Source organism: Eretmochelys imbricata, chromosome 22 (genome assembly GCF_965152235.1).
Source record: "Eretmochelys imbricata isolate rEreImb1 chromosome 22, rEreImb1.hap1, whole genome shotgun sequence".
In the NCBI taxonomy this organism is placed as follows: Eukaryota; Metazoa; Chordata; order Testudines; family Cheloniidae; genus Eretmochelys; species Eretmochelys imbricata.
The window spans coordinates 7,662,342-7,683,587 of record NC_135593.1 but is presented as its reverse complement, the minus strand read 5'-3'; the positions used below and the strand labels follow the sequence as shown (position 1 = coordinate 7,683,587).

The window sequence follows — 21,246 nt, the reverse complement described above, 5'->3', positions numbered from 1 at the left end:
ATTCATGATGTCATAATCTTACTAGTTCTCCAGTGGTCCATATAGATTTCTGGGGTAGACACAAGGTGAATTTCTAATGTAAAAACAAGCCTACGTTAAAAAATAAATTATTGGAGGTCTTAGACAATGTAAGGAAGGAAAACAGTGCACATGATCAATTATGTCCTCCTCTTTAGAAGATTATCTTTAATTAAATTATTTACACAGGAAACAAATAACTCTATGTGATATTAACATCTAATTTCTAGCACTGCCATGATAAGAAGCCTGCACCCTTAAATGGCTTCTACAACAATAAACCATATCACCCATCATCAACATGTTGCAAAGCAGTCATTAATCACAGGAGCAACCTACTTATTACTGGTATCCAATCACTGGTAATATAAACACTTATAAAACAGGGGCGCCTTTCATAATTCCCTGCCCTTCTCTCTCAATAATTTAAGAGGATTAACCCTTTTACAATGAGGGATGGGCTCACTGGTTTTGCCTAATTCCAGATCCACTCTACATCACAGGTTCAAAAGTTTGACTTGAACTCGAATGTCATCGGGTTAACGTTCCACTTAGGAGACTGAAAAAAAAGGATCAGAGAGAGAGAATGCAGCAAAAAGATATCTTGTAATAGGTAGCAGAGAGTAGACAGAGTGAAAAGCAAATGAAAGGTTAACAGGATAAAAGGACCAGAGGAGAGGAATGAGAAACTCAGTGAAAGAATAAATACAGTGTACATACTGTCTGTGCGCTCCTGCATGTATCAGCATAACTTTCGGAGAGGGCTGGTCTATCCTTTCTACATGGCACAGGTGCCTCTCTGGCTATTAAATTAGTTAGTTTAGTTGAATCACCTTTCTGAAGAAAATGGTGACATTAACTTGAACTAATGTTGCAAACCCAGATAGTAATAATACTTTGTATTTCTCTAGCACAGTGTTTCCCAGACTTCTTCCACTGCTCGTGCAGGGAAAGCCCCTGGCGGGCCAGGCCAGTTTGTTTACCAGCTGCGTCCGCAGGTTCGGCTGATTGCGGCTCCCCGTGGCTGCGGTTCGCAGCTCCAGGCCAATGGGGGCTGCGGGAAGCAGCGCGGGCCGAGGGACATACTGGCCGCCACTTCCCGCAGCTCCCATTGGCCTGGAGCAGCGAACCGCGGGCACTGGGAGCCGCGATCGGCCGAACCTGCGGACGCGGCAGGTAAACAAACCGGCCCAGCCTGCCAGGGGCTTTCCCTGCACGAGCAGCGGAACAAGTTTGAGAACCACTGCTCTGGCACTTCACTTCAAAATCCTTTATAAAGGTGGGTAAGTGCTGGTCTCATTTTACTGATGGGGAAACTGAGGCATGGTGAAGGAAGTAATTTGCTGAAGATTACACAGTGAGTCAGTGGCAGAATTGAGGAAAGAGTTCAGAGCTCCAAACCTTCAGCCCTCTCTTATATAGTTCTCAAAACTCTGTGAAGTTCACTGATCTCCATTCACAAGAGTGGCATATTCCAAGCTGCCAGCTTAGCAGGATCTTTCTGTATACCTATACTGACACAATTCCTTCTCTCCTTACCCCCCGCCCCAAACTCCCATTGACTTCAGTGAGTAATGGGGGGGAGAGTTGAGTCAAGAAGAATTTGGGTGTACAGTCTACAGCATCCAATGAGTTGAATTGACCCTTCAAACATCTGTGCTAACTAAGTCTTTATTTTGATTGACTTGTTGTTGTAAGATGCCAGAAGCTTGGATGGAGAATGCTTGGGTAGAGCAAAAATAGATTAAGTAAATGAAGGAGGAGACAGAGCGATCACTGTGCACTTTTGAGTCAAGTCTCAAAGCACAAAATGCTCCAGCTCTAACTGGAGTAGTAGCTCTCCAGACACATATATTAAGGCCTGGTCTACACTTAAGATTTACATCTATATAACTGCCTCACTCAGGGCACCCTGAGCAATGTAGCTATGCTGGCCTGGCCCCCAGTGTAGATGCAGCTAGGTCAATGGAAGAAGGCTTCCTTCGACCTACCTACCATCACACGGGAAGATGGTGTTACTACACTGATGGGGGGAAAAAACCTTCCCTCCATGTAGGTACTGTAGCTATGCTGGTATAGTCCCCTAATGTAGACATGGCCTCAGTTGATCATAAGATGGACAAGTGTTTCCAGTTTTAGAACCAGTTGTTGGAGGTGAATGATCTGTGATGGGTTAAGAATAGCTAAATAATAATGCCTATTTCTTATAGCACTTTTCATCAGTATATCTCAAAGCACTTCACATTTTTTAACGTATTTATCCTGACAACACCCCCTGAGGTAGGGAAGCATCCACAGATAAGGAACTGAGACCCAGAGGCTGAGTGACATGCCCCAGGTCACATAGGAATACCATGGCAGAGCAGAGAATTGAACCTGGATTGCTCATATCCTAAGCAAATACCCTAAGCTCTGGACTATCCTTCCCTGAGCACAGGTGAAAAAGCCAACATTTTGAGAAAAATATATTTAACAACACATTGCACCTTAAACTGTCCTACACACCAGAAGCCAAAAATTAACTCTAGACTTCTTCTGTTTTTTTTTTTTTTTTAAACTAAGTAATAAAATAAAGAGAATAATTCAGTGCCAAGAGAAGCTATTCAACTGCAGCTTTTTTCATCTATAAAAACTACACAAGTGAAGCCTCTTATAGCAATGTCATTTTTTTCATAGAACAACTTCCCTCTAAGCAGATGTTTTGTGTAATTCAAATTACAACTGGTACATTGCAATGCATGGAAACATTCTGGGGCTTTCATTGTTCGCCATGGTCAATGGAGTTTTTCTGTATGTGAATTCATCATAAGCAGGTTCCATTACGTGTGTGTGTGTGAGAGAGAGAGAGAGAGAATATGAATGAATAGATAAAACATTATATTTATCTATTTTTTTAACCTGGCATCAAGGTTAACATCACCAGTGAGTTAACACCAGTCATGTCTACAAGTTCAGTATGTATGAATACGTAATAACATTCAGTTTTATATATTACTTTTAATCAGCAGATCTCAAAGCAGTTTACAAACCAAGGGTAAGTATAATCATGTCCACATACACAGGGGAAATTGAGACACAGAGAGCAAAAGAACACAGAGAGATCTATTACAGGAATAGAACCCAAGTCTTCTTACATGTGGTACAAAGCCATACAATATGGACTGCTTTTGGACTGCTTTTGGTGTAGTGACTTAGAGTACATATAGAGAATTAAAATGCAAATATTTTTTAAGTTGGAATGTGTAACATGGAAAGCACTTATCACTGCATTAACTCTCTGGGTGGTGTGGAATTCCATTTTTCTTGACAAAGGGAGACAGGGGTGTGTCTTTTTTGCACTGTTACGCGTGTATTTATAAAATTGCAATGAGTGTTTTGTAAAACACTTGTGAGACCACTTAAGTGGGCTTGTCCCTTATGGAACTGCACTGAAAACAGAATGCAGATGTAAAAGGAAAGATGAAATCACAATTCAACTATTTGATAGAGCAAAAGAAGATGATATGTGATGTCTCATAGGAAGCAGTTTCCTAAATCGCCAAACCCATAATACAGCCAATTTACCTGGCTAAACAATGTTGCAGAACTTAAAGGCTATTGTGCTAACTGGGCTCTCAATTTCTAAGCAGCTTCCCATTTATTTCAGTGGAAAGTCTCATTTAAAAAGAAAATAAAAGACCTGAGATGGTCCTAAAAGAACCTCAATCCATTTAGTCAGTATTTTTCACTCACATCCTTAGTTGTATTTTAAAATGAGCGGAAGGCCACAATGACTACAGAGTTAGATAGCCTGATCTTCAGAGGTCCTGAGCTCCCGATTTGCTAGGAATGTGGGTGGCTCAGTATTTCTGAAAGTCAGGCCGTAATTAGTCCCGCTAGCCATTGGGCTTTTTCCTTTTTATGAAAGGGAAGGGAAATATCTGGGAATGTTTGCAAAATATAATCAAAATCTAACTGCTGCTTGTCATTTGCACCTGCTCCTACGGGGCAGTAGTAGAAGGTGAACACAGCCGTTAGACAGGTTTCAGAGGAGCAGCCGTGTTAGTCTGTATTCACAAAAAGAAAAGGAGTACTTGTGGCAACTTAGTCTCTAAGGTGCCACTAGTACTCCTTTTCTTACAGCCATTAGAAACATTCTGGACCACAGTCTCATTTACACTAATGCTCCTTTGCACTGCTCTGGAATTTCCATCCACTTTAAGACCCTTTTACACAGCCGGAGCAATGTAAAGCGACCTTAGTGAAAATGGGAATCGGGCCCTTCATCTTTCATTTTGACACAGCTGTTTACAAAGTGTGACAATAAAACAGGCCCCAACACCAAACCCTGCAGAATTCCTTTCAATGTTTGGCATAGAGTAAAAGGCCTCCTGTCTATGGAAGGACAAATATAGTGCAATCAGATAGATAAGAATGAGCCCTACTCATTCCCACTTATACAGTCACAATCCACAATGTCCAAAGTTTTTGACTGATCGACGGAGACAGCACTAGGAACACAACCCCATGAGCACAGCCTGTCCCTCAGAACAAACACAAGCATGGGGACACTAGACTTGTCAGCATTCAAGTGCTATAAATAGACACATTTGGGAACATACCTTTGAATTCTGCAGAAAATAATTACATTCGGAGAAATTTTGGGAAGCACTGAATATAAAAAGGATCAATATTTTGGATTTTAAAAAAACCAGGAACTCTCTCTCCTACTTAAAGGCCCACAACATGAAATAGAGAAAGTCAGGGTTAAAAGTAATAATTTACAAAGCAAATACCCTGACCTTTGTTGCTGATAACTCCTTACAAGAATCCTAGAAATGTAGGGTTTGAAGGCAACTTGAGAGGTCATCTAGTCTATTCCCCCATCCCAAGGTAGAACCAATTAAACCTATATTATTAAACCTGAAAGAATTTACAAGCTTACCTCATTTTTTATCATGTATGTTGTGTACCTTTTGTACTTTGTGCTTCACTCAGCTCAGACAACGGAAACAAACTATAATCCTTATCATGCTGGAACCTGATTTGCAAATGCTTAAGCATAACTTTACTCACATGAGTAGTCCCTTTAACACAATGGCCTTACATGAGTAAAGTCACATGCAAGTAGGTGTGCAGGGTTGGGCCCTTTCTAAGTTATTCTCTAGTCAACTTCACTTGCTTGTTCTGGTGTGATTTTCAACAATATAGGCTTTGATAGATAGAAACATAGTTATAACGTTACTTGTTATAACATTGTTTAACAACAGCCAAGTGCTGCAACATTTGCTTCCAAGCACTGTGAGAGATGTCTAAATCAAACAACAAAATGGGTCCATTAAAATTTAAAAAAATAAATCTATCAGTCTGAGCCTTCATAAAAACTTTTGTTGTAACATGACTTAAATATAGGTGCTAAACTACCTTATAATGTGACTTAAGTCTTTACAATGAAAGCATGATTCAAATTGACTCATTGAGGCACTGATCCAACTCATATTTTATTGACTTCAGTAGGAGTGGAATGGAGTCATTCTTAATAAAACAATCCATCAATTGTTCTTCACCCATATCCCAAACTCTGTTCCATCATTAATTATTGTTCTAGAATGTATTGCAATGAAGCAAAACCAACTATTCCAATTCTGACACAGTCCCCTACTACTCAATGGCCAAATTTGCTATTAGAGAGAGCAGGTGGGCGAGACAATATCTTTTACTTCATTTTGGGAAGTCAGGCAAGCTTTAGATCTTGCACAGAGCTCTTCTTCAGATCCGTGTAAACTCCAAAACTTGTGTCTCTCACCAACAGAAGTTGGTCCAATAATAGATATACCTCACCCACCTTCTCTCTCTCTAATATCCTGGGACCAACACAGCTACACCAACACTTCAAGCTTCACTGTTATCAAGTGATCTAAAACAAATCTTCTCGTGAAAAGCAAGTAAAAAGGACATCAGTCTGCAATTATCTACAGTTCCTTCTATCACCCTCCTGCTTTATAGACTATTTCAAATATCAAGTATTCCAGCATTCAGCCCTCAGAAAATAAAAAGCATTGCAACTGTTGAGGTCTAATGGGAGTTTTGAACAAAAACAGATGGAAGGATAAAGACAGGTGTGTTTGTAAAATATTCATGGAAACGCTCGGCAATAAAACAGGAGATTATTCATTATTATTCTAGGTTTCAGTGAGATTTTTCACATCTTTTATTGCTTGCTTTTATATATTTCAATATAGCTTTGTGGCTACATTTTAAGCTCTTCCATATAAGTACATTAGTACAATGAATCATATCTAGGGATCAACCTTATTAATCTTAAAAGATCTCCTAAGTAACCACAAACATTTCTTTGCCTTGCAGAACACCTCTCTCAAGCCACCCATCCTTGTGTGTTTACTTAAAAGAGGTTTTATTATATATGTGTAGTATACAGGGAATAGGCTCCTGTATGCCTAAAGAGATAGAATCCTGTTCCCTCTTCTGCTTTAATAATGAGGATTAAAGCTGATCAGGATTTTTTGGATGAATCCACTGAAATCAAGGGATTTGCCTCATTTGAGGATATGGCCCTGAGTAACATATTGTTTTTGCCATGCGTAATCTGGAGTATAAATGTTCTATTAATATATGGATCCCTAAAATGCAGGGCTTCTCCTCCAAAACAGCAGTGTGAGTGAAGTACTGTACTTGGACTAGGTTTATATTGAAAGCTCTCTCTTATTTTGAAAGAAATCTATAAATAGTGTAAGAACACTACATGACATACCCAGAAAATGTAGGAGCTGATAGTTCAAGTTTTTACTTGGATGAGCAGTCCCATTAAAATCAGTCAACTGATTACATGAGTCAAAAATACGAATGCGGTAAAGTTCTGCAAACTAGAATACACACACACACACACAGCGCAATTGTTAGGGTGTTTTCCAAGCCTCAGAGACAAAAACATTTGAAATTTTTCCATCAAAACTTTTTCCGTGAAAAAAATGTCTCTTTTTCAATGAAACAAAAGTTTTGCTGAAAATGTCCGTTTTTGTCCCCGCAAAATGGGCTTTCATAAAAAAAAACCTTGAAACCCGAAAATAAGCCTTTTTGTTAGTTTGCGGATTGTGGTTTTTAGACCCATAACATTTCAAAGAAAAGCTGACAGAAACATTTTTTTCAATCAACATTTTTCCAGAGGAGAAAAAACAAATCATTTCCCAGCCATCTCTAATAATGGACACGATCCTGGTATCCCAGAAAACCGGTCATTGACTTCACTGAGAGCAAATTCCCTTACTGCAATATATATACATACACCGCACAGCTATGCAGAGGTACATATAGAATAAATGTTGTTATGCTCTAAAAGAAAATAATTTGGGGTAGATAACTTAGCAAGATTCTGAATTGTCATCTCATGTTCGAGGTAGAGGGGAATCGTCACAAGGAAGCAAGTATATTTCTTCAAAAATAAACAGCTTGGCCCTCCTGCTGCTACAGCTTACACTTTACGCTGGTATAACTTCACTGACTTTATTGGAGTTGCTCCTGATTTACACAAGGGAAGCTGAGAGCAAAATCAAACCCTTTGTGTGACCCCTGGTCTATATTAAACTCAGGTTCCACCTAAGTACTTAAATGGCCTCCTCACCATAGCATGTTATTGATTACCCAGAGTTCCTTAGAGCTGCATTCTGTCCATTAGGGATAGTGGAAAGGATTCAGTTAATAAATGAAAATGGACGGTAAAATGAGGGGAAGAAGAAAAATATTAAATATTTACTTTGTGAGCCCAGATCGTAATACTAGAATTTTTCAAAGATGCCACTAAAATGAAACTTTTTAGTCAATTTCACATTGACCCACAAGAAGCTTCCCAGCAAGACCCTGCTCAGTTGCTAGGAACTGAAGCACACTCAGAATAAAAGCCATCCGGAGGCAGAAATACACAACAGGAATCCACCTCTGGTGTTTTCCTGGATGCAAACACTTACAAGACCTCAGGATAATGTGCTATACTTAAGCCTGCTCTGAAACACGTTCTTCACACTCAGACAACATGTGTGAACGATGAAGCACACAGTTCCATGAAAACATTCCTATCAGGCCTGGAAACTAAAAGCAAAGCAAACGAGGGACAGTCATCTGTATCTATGTTGAACGGTATGGGTGGATATCAGTTGAGGTCATTTCCATGAGACCTACTCCTGCTCTCCCTTATACCACTGTATTGTAGTGTATTCCATCAATTTAGACCTGCTTTCCTCTGGTGTACATGTTAGCAGAATCAGGCCCTATGTCCTGTTTCTAGCTAATTCACTTAAAGCAGGTAAGGATCGACAGCCCTTAGTGAAACCGGTACCTCCCTACACTTGTATATGCTACCAGCCTCCACAACCCAGCTGGAGGGACTCTTCATGTTTTCCCTTTGATGGGAAGGTTGTTTTTTATACACTCTGAAGACCCATGGTCCGACCCAGAGTACACCCCAGACTCTCATGGAAATCAGGGAACGATTGGGGCTGTGCAAGGAAATCAGGGTCCAGTCCCTTTGTGGGCCAGATTCTGCTGTCACTTACACCCATGCAGCCCCTCTGAGTAGAACCGAATGCTTGTATCCAAATGTACAGAAATCAAGGAGGCTGCACAATAGTAACCATGAGCAGAGTTTGGCCCCCCTCTCAACACACATCAGCACTGGTTAATAAACATGTACAATGAATACATCTAGTAATCTTTTTGCAGTGTCCAGCTGCTAATTGTCAAGGGCCCATTCCACACATCATATTTCTACTGTATATTGCCTCCAATAGCATATAACCATAGCTCACTTATACATTTTTCAATGAGGACAAAAGACACAAAAGTATCTGAAGGTCATCACAGATTCCGGAACCCTTCTCTATCGTCCAAGCCCCCTAAATTAACCCCCACCACGGCCGATGGCCGCGTCCTTCCTGAATTCAAAACTTTTGAGATGTTCATTCTGTGGTGCCTGCTTTTTACGGATGCCCACAAAACACCACCACTAATAATTAATAAAATACTATGTGCCGTATCACACCATCAGTTTTCCAACAGAGTGCTCCATTGATTCCAATGGGTGTTCTATTTAAAAATCCCTGGTACATAGGGTGACCAGATAGCAAATGTGAAAAATGAGGGACAGTTTTTCGGGAGGACAGGGGGTTATAGTTGCATAATAAGACAAAGCCCCTAATATCAGGACATCTGGTCACCCTACTGGCACATGATTCTAAGGTAATGCACTGAAAATACCCTTGGGTGGGCTCAGGTAGTACTCAGTCAAGTTTTTAAGCAAACGTGTTGTCCAAGTGAAAATCTTGGCTTACTTATGTCTGTGCTTATTTTTCACACAGTGATACAAAAGTGATATAGTATAGGGCTCCTTTGTAATGCTGAATCATACTTAACCGCAACTGGACTGAACTTTGATTGCTTCCCGTGTTGTGGTCCTATTTCCTCTTCCCTTGATGTGTTTGCCACTGTTTTATGCCAGGCAGTTTTCCCTTTTGTTAGTTACTTTATTCATTATTATTAGCAATGGGCTAAAGCTACAAAATTCAGGTTTGGATTCAAATGTTAGAAACCCCAAAATTTGGAGTTGTTCAGATCTGGGATTTTCTGTTCGGTTTCAGTAGAAAGAGAAGGGTCATTTGCAATATGCAGACCCCCGATTCAGCTTTGAATCTCAGACACCATCAAAGACTGAGTGTATTCAGGTCTGAGACATTGGCTCAGGCCCTTCTTTAAATATTTAATTATTGTTATCATTAGCCAACTCTTTATTTTCTTTCATGTGTCATATTTTGGCATTTGCCACCTTATAAATTATTTTTTCTGCTGCAGATATACAGAACACATAGGACAAAGTCTAGGCACCTGAAGCACACCAAGATCTTTAAAATTATTATTATTAGATCAGTTAGGGACTGATCCTCAGTCATTATAGGTTGACACAACTCCACTGAAGTCGACAGAGTTATGCCGATTTACACTAGCTGAGGATCTGGCTTTTCTTTGGTATAATAATTGCATCAGTACTTTTTCCTGCCAAACTTTGATTTATGCTAGACAGGAAGATGTTTGTCTTTTGAGATTCTGACAAAGCTCAAGTTTTTGTTAGGTTATGACTGAAAGGCAGAACAATGTGTGCGTGGATGGTTCGGAGGAGAGTCTTATGGCAAAGTCTAGCCTTTATGATTTTCTCAAGAAAAATTACAATGTTTGGATATGCTGATATATCTCACTGTATATTAACATGGATGTATCATACAGTCTCCCTACATTGTAAAGTATTTCTTCAAGTGCCTTACTAATATTAGGAATATTTAGGAACTATTTTTAGGATTATCTTAATAAAAGATCCAGAGTGATCTGGAGACTTATACTTGAGAAATAATTATTCATATTTTTTCCAGGGTTACTGTTTTCTTTTGAATTTTGTCTTTACTGTTTGACATCAATCAATAGGATTTTATTTGCCGTTGTAACTGAAACTGACAGATAAAATGGTTTTTAAAAAGAGAGACTTGTTTTCTTGTTTGCATCACTGTACAAGAAGAAAGTGACAGCAGTATCAGTTCCTGTTCGCAGAACCTTTTATAGATGTTGAACTCGATAGAATCTGATGAAGTCTGCACCTGCTGCTGTTTTGGGGCTATATTAAAAAAATTGATGATTTTGGCCTCTCTCTCTGGTTTTTAGTTCCGGACAGATAAAGTTGTGTTATACTCCTGTGATGGCAATTCAATCCCAGTTGAAGATGCATGACTGACAGGAGCTTTGGTGTACTCAGGTGTAAATTAGTCTGGTAGAAGGTATTACCCACAACTTTACATTTGTATTATTTAACTGGATTAATACAGCTGTTATGTTTCAGATCATAGGCTATGGATGGAAGGGGATCTCATTTTTCTCCACACTTTGATACACATGCTGTATCCATTCCCCTTTCCTTTCCCACAGTTCCCTGCTCTCCCCCAGGAGCTCCGTAACAGTATCCCTTCAATTAAAAGGAAAAGGTCTGGCTAAACATTAACCCAACACAATTGGTTTCCACCCTGATTTTCAATTGTGTCCCAGATCAAATTCAAAGTGGAGTTAGCTTGTCCATTTCTTAGGCTTTTTCAACCCAGACCACATGGGATTTCATATTGCTCTGCAGTCATTGGTCTTAAAACTGAGCTGTGTTAAGACATAAGAAATCTACGTTCACCGTGTGGTTTCCTAAAAGTTGACAAGCCTGACAGAAGTTCAGGAATATCAAATATTTGCTGCGTAAGCCCACAACTTCCCATAGGATCCAACATTTACAGATGCCCTGTAGTTTAATCCACATACCAAAAAGAGAGAGAAAAGAAAACAGTAGCCCAAAAAGCTTTAACCTGGGCCTCTCCCTATCTCCCTTAGGGAAAGATGTCAAACAACTATTCAAGTTTCCAATAGGTTTTACATTAGAGAGTCATATTTCTCAAATCTCAGGTAAAAAAAAATATATATATATGTATATATATATATATAACTGAGTCATGTTTCTACTGAAATCAGCGGAAAGTATCATTTCAGTGGGAGCAGAATAAAGCTAGGAAAGTCACCTTTGGAAGCATGCTGTTCCATTGGTATCTATCAAGGAGGATAACTAGGAGAGGATTAACATTTTCAAAAGGGCCGAAGGAGATTTAGGAGTTTAAGGCCTTCGCTATACACAAAAGTTGTAGCACTTCTACTATTCTGATATAGCTAAAATGGTACAACTCCCATCAATGTGGATGCAGTTATAGAAGTGCTTATACTAGAATAGCATTCCCATATGGGCAGGCAAATAAACTATACCAGCGAAAGGCACCTTGTTACCACTATAACTGCGTCCACGCTAGGGGTTGTATCAGTGTAACTACTTCAATTAAAAAAATAAAATAAAAGCGTACCCCTAACTGAAATAGTTATCCTGATACAAAAACTGTGTGTAGACCAAGCTTCTAAGTCATCAGGGCATTTTGAAAATTTTTCTCAAGTTCTGCTGAGCAACAGTACAGATGTTGTGGGAGATGGAATACATAGAGTAGGCAAACACAATGAATGCCCTGCAATGTCAGCTCTGATGAACTGAAATGGAGCCCTGACACAAGGCTCTTGGGGTTCTTTTATATTCAACAAACCCAGTGAATGTAAATAGTTTAGAAGCTGCGTAGAGCAAATACTATTTGTTTTTATTACTATTTAACATCAGGGACTCCAGAGATAACATTTTGTTTTTAAGTATCCAGTGCCCTGGCTTTTATTTTTCAAAGGATCCAACTTATTTTGAAGGGACCAATTCCAGGAAAACACAATGAAGTTACAGGTTGGCCCTAGAAACTGATACATCTTTGATTTCCAAACACTTACAGTATACATCACCCCAAGAGCTAACCGGGTGTCAAGTTTAATGAGTGAAATCAAGATTAAAAAAAAAAAGCCAATAAACAGGATAGGATTAATACAGTTTCATTCAAGCATATTTTTGTTTACTTAAGATAAATATTATGCATTTTGATAATGGATTCCTACTCAGTTGGAAGTGATGTCTGAAGGCTTCTCTGACCTTCAAATCATACAATAACAAAACCCCCAAAATAGAAAACTTTAAACAATAGAACTACAGCAATTAATAAGTCAGGTTAGTTAGTTAGTTGCTACATAATATGCAGAGGCCATTTAAATGAATGAACAGGGATATTCTTACAGTCCGAGATATCAGAGTCCAAGAAGCTAGCATCAGAGAGCTATTAACAACCATCTGAAAAATATTCCTCTTTATTAGGAATATATAATTTTTGGCATCTGATTATGGTGGATCTTAACCATCACATATAGTTGAACCTGGCTAACTGTTTTGTGCTAAGTTATATACTTGTAGGGCCTTCTCATTGCTTTTTATCAACAAATGTCAGGCATTTACATTTCTGCAGAAAATGTATGGACATCATAATGGGTCTCTTTTATAGTGAGGTTATTCCCCCTGCCCCTCCCAATTTTACGCTGGGCATGATCCAAACCCAACAGGAGTCTTTCCATGGACTTCAACAGGCTTAGGTTCAGAGATGTGAACATCCCCCTCAATCAGAACTTCAGTCTGCCCCTTTTGGATACGTTGAAACGATTCAGAACTTTCATTCTCCTTCTCTAGCACACTCTGCAGGGTGAGCTCATTCTGTGCTAACTCTACTGCACATGTTAAATATTTAACTCTTGACCGTAGGCAAAAGAAAAATGTTTTCCCTTTGGTTTCCAGTGCTTCTAAGAGCTCTCTTCCGATCAGAAAAGGGCAATGTTGGATACCTGTGCTGCTTAGACATAAGACATTTTATATCATCAACCTGAAAGGGGACCTCAAACAAATTTTTTGGCCTATCTCCCTTAGCCAGCTTAGAGAGTAAATGCATCAAAATGTAAAAAGACAGCCAAGCAGTAGGGCAAATGCCATAGTGCGACCTTTTCTTTTGAAATGTTTGGTGTGGACTGTAGGTGATTATTTGATTTGCTTTATGTTTTTTTTTTCTTTCATCTTTATTTTATTTATGGGTTTAACTCCATTTCTTGGCCAATGACAGAATTTCCTCTCTTTTATAATAAAAGGATGCACATGACCTAAATTTTTAACTGTAGCTATTGTTAAGAATTACACCTGAGAGGACACGCACACAACCGGTGGCTTACAGGTTGAAAGTGTGGACTATTGTAGCCTCTTCTCTTATGGTTTTAATCCCACCAGCAAATCCCTCCCAGTGCTTCTCAACCAATGAAACTTTATGAAGCATATTCCAGTAGAAACCAGAATCTTCAGTCAACCCAGTCATGGTATAAATCAGATGGATTTGGGGCTATTAACAGAATCCCTAGTGGAAATTCAATGAACTACTAAACACAGAAAGTAACAGGGTTTAAATAATTAGAACATGTGTGTCATGATAGCATCATCCATGATCAGCTGCTAAGTCAGTTCATTTGACTATGAATTATTATCTCAACCTTGCAAAACCAATGTTTTCCATAGCTGGCATGGAATCACCCATAAAAATACACTCAACCTTCCCACGGGCTTGATGATAACGTAACAGCTAAAGACCGTTTATTCATCCATCAAAACTAAATCAGAAGCGCTTACCCCAGATAAGCAGCTAAGAATTGTTTTATAATGCTGAGCTATTTTTACAGCCCTGTAAATTATTGGGTTCTTGCCCCTCTGAAAGTCTTGGAGCATTTTTGGTAACCTACTGTCTTTTATGGTACTTCCCCTCTATGTAAAATAGAATTTTCCTACAGTGAAAATAGAAAAATCTTTACTCCGAGTGGAAGGTTTGTCTGGTCCAATTCCTGCATGACTGGAGTTAACGGGTGTTTTGCCATTGACTCCAATATGGGCAGGATTGGCCCTCCGTAAGGATTTGCAGCCTGCACTCTGCTGTGCATTGGAGCCATTGGGGACTTTCATTCCACTTTTGCTATTGACGGAGTTTCACTAGCTAAACTGTAGCAGAGGATTAGCTGCAAAAAATCCCTTGCCAGTGGGATCTTGATTAATAACTATCCCTTCCACCAGAAGTATGTCATCGGTTGGTTAAAAACCAAGCAGGAATCAATATGAGGAAATTTATTATGAATAGGAACTGCACTATAATCACCCTCCCTCCAAAAGCAGGTATAATTGGCATTTTCTACAGTATTGGTCTCCAGCACCTTTCCTGACATTTAATGAATAATATTTTCAAATTGGGGTATCGAGGCAGGGGGAGCTGTAGATCTTGCATGAACGAAATAAGTCCCGATTTTTAAAAAAAATTAAAAATCTGTGTGTCAGACTGATGTCACTTAAATCAAGTTTTACACCAGTATAATTTCATTCACACCAGTGAGGTTCCTCTTCATTTACTCCCAGGTAATTGAGAGAGGAATCAGGGGCCAAACTGTGGGGCATCAATCTGTAAGCAGCACTCCTCACTGATTTCAGCAGAGACTTCTTGTATTTTCAGGTTCAGAACATTCCATGTATTTTTCACATCCGCATCACCAGGAATTGGTCCTTTAGAAACATTTTTTGAAATAACTTTGATTTTTTTAAAAAAATTATCATTTTTATCATTAGAAACATTTATAACTTTGGAGACTCTACTAAAAGCGTGTGGGGAGGACACAGAGTTTTGGGGAGAATAAAAGTCTGCTGAGCCATCTAACTGCTTAGCAGTCTTGCAAACTTCACAGTGTCTTAGCTAGGAGAAAACTTTTCTGCCTATAATGTATCAGAAGAGTGGCATTTATTTTGGGTGCACGCCTAACAAACTGTATCAGACTAATTTGTTTTCAAAAGCACATATGGCTCTGATTCTGTAAATCACTTCCACTGAAGGCATCCATCAGTTGAAGTGAGTGGGCTCCACAACCGTTCAGGGGTCTACTAGTGCAAATCTGTATATAGGATCCAGCCCTGTGTTTGTAACATGAACAGAATGTTTTCCATTTTCCCATTTGGTACGTCCTAACTTATTCCAAAGCTAATGGGAGATTTGGGTATCCAAATAATGCAAGATCAAGCCATTGAACAACAGTGGAACTATTATTACTAGGGCTATTAATTATTATTATTAATAATTATTATTTATTCGTGTTCCCACTGATGTCACTGACAATTTTATAAGTGACTTTATGAGTCTTGATCAGGGCTTTAATCCATCTCGTAGGGGGTATATATGTTCTGGATTCCCCCCCCCCTCCATTTATTTGTGGATGTTCCAGAGAGAGCTGAAGCTGGGTCTGTTGTAAATAGGGAAGTAAATAGGGTGTCACTGGATATTGAGCAAACCACAGAAAAATACAGAGAGTAGAGGAAAGATGCATGGACTGGCTGAGGAGTTTGTGAACGTTTTGGCCAGAGAGGAGATAGTTTAGGGGAAAGGGTTTCCCTTAGCTTCTCCGCTACAAATATGTCATTGTGCATGCAGAGTCCACACTGGGAAACAGAGCTACTTTATTGCCCCACCACCCCACACACACAAAAAGGGCTTTGCTTGCAAATCTTTTCTGTGCCCTCTCAGCTCCCCACCACATACTGGCTTGTGCCAATCCCAGGCTAAACCCTAGTGCCCAGGGTTCTTGCAGAGACAAAAATCCCTTCCCTTGTGGTGGCTGGGTGCTGCAAAATCCCAGGGAGCTTGGTGCCAGGGTCAGACACACACACTCACCCCCCAGATCCACCTTCCTGGGAGGTAGATGCAGAAGGGGAAGGGCGCGGGGAAGAGATGAGAAAATTCAAGCTCTTACCAGTACAGGAGTGCAGAGGTTTGGGTCTGACGATGAGGGAAGGGCAGACAGAGTAAAGGGAAAGTTTCTCAAAGTAATCGCAGGTCTCCTTGGATAGGATCTCATCGATCATGAAAGTCTTGTAGCGCCTCCTGGCTGCCTTGAGCTGCCCGGGGGACGCGAGCCTCAGCTCGCCATGGCAGTGCATGGTGGAAGCCGCCGCGGGTTCAGCCTCCTTCCCCGAAGAGCGGCCCAGGCTTTAGGACGCCGGGGGGAGGACCTCTCTCTCTCTCCGGGGAGCGGAGAGGGTCCCGGGGAGCGGAGCAGGGCTGCCAAAGGGGGGCCCGCACCCCAGGCGCGGTCTCTGCGGCTGGCCTGGCTTTGCAGGGGCGAGGGAGCGCTCTCCAGCGTGCGCTCGCTCGGCTGCTATATAAACCTCCCGATAAGCATCTCGCCGAGCCCTTTTTAGGACACTTCAGCTGTCAATCAGGGCAGCCTCCGGCTTCTCCTGCGCTCATCCCCTGCGCTCCATGCTTCCCCCAGCTCGCGGCTGGGAGGATCCCGGGCGCACGGGCGCGCTCGCTCTATTTTAAGCGACCGGGGTGTGTTTTCAATTCGGCTTTGCCTTCTCATGCTGGAAAGGTTCCAGGGTGACTTCCCCCCAGCACCACCACTCCTCCCTCCACTTAGTTTGAGGCTTGAAAATTCAAGTAGCAATGTGGTCCATCAGGAAGTTATTAAGCACTTTGGAACAATTGTATTCCGAGAGCAAATACACACCAGCGCTCTGAAATGTGTTGCAGAGAGAGAGAGTGAAGCTTCCTTCGCTTCAGAACAATTAACTACCCACTTCTCTGCCTTTGCACGAACTGTCTAAGAAATACTCGTTGGGGTGGGGCGGGGGGAGATGTACTTGTGGGTTTATATCTGTGCACACGCCAACCCACAGATGAGTATTTCTTTACCGACAGTTCGTGTAAAGGGAGAAAAAATAGAAAGTAGTTAAGTGGTCTGAAGCTAATAGAGCTTTAAAAATGGCTAAACCATCAAGGAATTTGCTGTTTTTGCGGCCAAGGGCTTGGAATATTACGCAGAGAAAACTAGAGATGTTCCGTATTGTAAACACTTTCTTCACCAATGCAGCATTAGTCGCTAGTGGGTTGTTTTCAGATGAGTTTCTGCCTGGCCATTTTCTCTCCGCTGTTTATTGGAGAGCTTTGTGATCTTCGGAAATGCAGGTTTCCCCCCTACTGAACACCTCGCTCCGGAGTATAAAGCTCACACAGATTAAAATGGAAAGAGAGTCTTGGCAAATAGCGTCACTTTCATTGCTTGCAAGTGTTTTGCAGAAATTATTTTTTAATGTTCCATAATTGTTCTTCTTAAGTGCTGCTCATTTTCTCGTCTCCTTTTAAGCAATCATGTGTCAATTTCGTTTAATTCTAAAGATTATTAATTTTTCTTTGTTGTTTAATTTCAAATCCCTCTGGGCTTTCGTGCAATTTTCCTGCGCTTTGCAGAAGCCAAACCTTTCCTGGTGACTTAGCTCTGATTTTCATTTCTCTGGTTTATGTTCACACTGTGTCAATTCTTCCCGACGTGCAGGGAGAATCATTCTTGAGACAGGGATTTGTATTGCTTTGAGAAATGATCCCACGCCTCGTTTTGAACAGGAATTTTTCAGCACAAGAATTGTTTGAATTACTTTTGACATCAATTGTTGGTTGATTCTGGTCTATCCCTCATTAACTAAATCGCGTCAATCGACTCTACGATGCAAACAATTGTTAAATTAATTAAGAAAGTAGCTATATACTGAATTTCTCTCAGTATAGATTTATTATTAGATGTAATAAATACATTAATATATTCCCCAAAACCGTATTGCTCCCTTTTTTATTTTCAAAGTAACGTTGACCTCTAAGGGAACAAACCATCTATTTTAATTTTTAGAAAGTTGAGAAATTATCGATTTCGTGTTTGTTTGGAAAGTACTGTGTTTGAAAGAGAAAAAACAATCTGGTCAGAGTCTTTAGCATGGAGTTTGTTTTGGTAACTTTTTGTCTGCTGTGGTTCCAGTTTAAAAACATATATGGGAATCCTATTCAGACTGTCTTCCGTTTGATCAGTATTTCTTTTTCCATTGCAAATAGTTTGGTTTTACTGTCTGTTTTGAGAACCATAAAAACAACATGTATATCCTTTCTAAACACGGTCAAAAATGGGAAGAGCAAGCTCAGGGAAACAGGCGACCTAATTTTGATGTTTTCTTCAAAGATAGAGCAATTTTTTAAACGTATGGAAAGATGGCTGTTTTAAAAACCCCCAATCAGCAATTTTTATAAATCGGGGGAGAGAGAACACCATTCATCTTAAAGAAAAGGAGGACTTGGGGCACCTTAGAGACTAACCCATTTATTTGAGCATAAGCTTTCGTGAGCAACAGCTCACTTCATCGGATGCATTCAGTAGAAAATACAGTGAGGAGATTTATATACACAGAACATGAAAAAATGGGTGTGTATATAAATCTCCTCACTGTATTTTCCACTGAATGCATCCGATGAAGTGAGCTGTAGCTCACGAAAGCTTATGCTCAAATAAATTGGTTAGTCTCTAAGGTGCCACAAGTCCGCCTTTGCTTTTTGCGAATGCAGACTAACACGGCTGCTCCTCTGAAACCTGCCATTACTCTTGTTCCTTAAAAGTGATGAGGAACGCATCAATGTTTAAAATAAATAGTATTTTATTTACTTTGCTTGGAACGTACTTAGTTTATTTTTTTTATTTTTATTTATTTAGCTGCTGGGAAATTAAAGGTGATTCCAGTAAACAGGAATTTCACTAAAAGGGGAAGGGATGAGTTCAAAAAATTGTTTTTATTTTTAAATTGAAGAAGAACTGTTTAAATTGCTAAACCACCCCCCAAAACCTCGAGAGATTAGATTAATTTATAGTAATAACAGCAATACTCAGTTTGTAAATCGAAAAACAAACAGATAACACGAGTCATGGAAATAAAATAGCTCAGGATGACTCACAGGGTCATAATAAAATAGCGAACGTTTGCTGATCATAAGTAAATAAAGTCCTAAAGAAGTCAGGGGGTTTGCCTCCTGAAACGGGAAAACCCCACAATATAGGAAAGGGAATGGGGTCATGATACTTCCTTGCGTTTGCTGTGCGTTCTGTGTTTGTTGCTGGTAGCTGGAGACGGGCAATTTCCCCTTGCATTTCAGAGTGCATTGCTGGAGTGAAATGTCAGCTTCCCTTAAAGCTGACAAGACACAGCAAAGCAATCTATGACATCTGCTAATTTTAGGGTGCAGGACAGATGCTGAGTGTGAAACAGCCTTTCATGAAATTGGCAAGCTGCAAAGCAGAAATCTATTTCAGTGGAGCTGTCCCTCTTTATACCCAGCTGATTCAAGGACTTGGGTCCTTTATTGTCCGGTTTATTTCACTCCTGCATCTGAAAGTCTGGTTCCTGGTAGATCTGGCGCGGACACTTCCGTCTTCAGCAGGTTCTCATCAGCCACTCCAGGAGCCGCAAACTCCCCTGCTAGATCCCAGGGCGAGCTGAATTGGCAGACGGGATCAGTTCTCTGAAGTGTCCAAACGAACTTTGTTAATAATGAGAATTTTTTTAAAAAAAAGAAAAGAAAAAAGGCTAGAGCAATAAGATGGGTTATGTGGAATGAAACACACGCTGGCTGTCAATCATAAAAGGAGTGCTTTGGTCAGGAATAATCAGGGGTTTTGTTTCCAACATTAATGAAGTGGCTGGAAAAGCAAACATCTGCCAAAGAGACTCAAACCCCCCACAGCTGTTGGAGCCACCAAGCCTCTCCTGAAACAGGGCTGCCTGTCTGGTAACTCCTTCTCTCCTCTTATTGCTTCACTCCCAAGAAATGGGGTTGGAGGGGGAGGAGAAGGAAGGTGAAATGCATGCGAGAGGGGAGGGAATTGGCTGTAATTTGAGTGTGGGGGGCAGGATGGATACCTGTACTCTACAAAGGGCAGATCAGCCTGAGGTATAACAGTAACTGGTCTGGACTTCTGCATGTGCCCTTTTACTGCTGGGAGAAAGGACGAGGTGGGGGGGAAGAGAGAAGAGTGTGAGTGTATAAAAATCCAGGAACTTGATCCTGCAGCCCCTCGTCTCCCATGGGAATTTTGTTTGTGCAAGGACAGAATCAGAAATCAGGGAAGAAATTGGCAAGAAGCTAAGCAAGACCATCTGCTTAGGGTCTTTCATGATGAAGACAAGAGAACTCATCCCTGTGACAGGGGAACACAAGCAAATTGTGCAAACAACAGTCACCCACCTCCAGAAAGACACTTTGAGTGGAGAGAGGACGAGTGGCCTCATACTGCCAGCTGTAGCAGGCATGGGTTCTGTCTCCAGCTCCGGTGCCAGCTTGTTGTTTGACCTCAATCCAGTTGTAGGACTTTTTGGACAACACGGATGGCCTGACTCACTGTTGGCCTGTGCCTTCATTTACATCTGTGCAGAGCAGGCATCAAATAATAATACCAAGCTCTTAGATAGCACTTTTCATCCGTAGATCTCACAGCAGTTGGCAAAGTAAAACAGAATTCTTAGCCCCATTTTACAAATGCTACCTAGTCAGAATGCACTGGCTTTGCACAGCTGTGAATGACTGCAGGAGGTGCAGCCCCGAGAACCTTGAGTAACTCTGGCACTGCTGGAAGAGTTCATTTTAGACAGTGCACAGGAGCTCTGAGAAGGGTTAGATGCTGCATCGTGTCTACTCTAGGACTTCCCCTATTTGCCAACGCTGGTGCAGCAGCACAGGGGAAAAGGTTGCTTTCTCCCTGCCCCTGCCATGGCTCGTCAGTCCCAAAGGGCCCGTCAAAGCAGCTCCCTTCACCAGCACAAAATCCACACAGAGAGAACAATCTGGAAGGCAAATAGCATTTTGCCACCTGTCTGGTTCA

The 21,246-nt window shown here is 40.7% G+C and overlaps 1 protein-coding gene across 1 annotated transcript in view; it reads right to left on the bottom strand.

The window, feature by feature from the left end:
- Positions 1 to 16,492, bottom strand: part of BARX2 (BARX homeobox 2) — a 52,150-nt gene extending 35,658 nt beyond the window's left edge. The window contains exon 1 of the mRNA XM_077839932.1: positions 16,306 to 16,492. Within this exon, the coding sequence (XP_077696058.1) occupies positions 16,306 to 16,492 (187 nt within the window). The remainder of the gene's footprint in view (positions 1 to 16,305) is intronic.
- Positions 16,493 to 21,246: the final 4,754 nt, after the last annotated feature.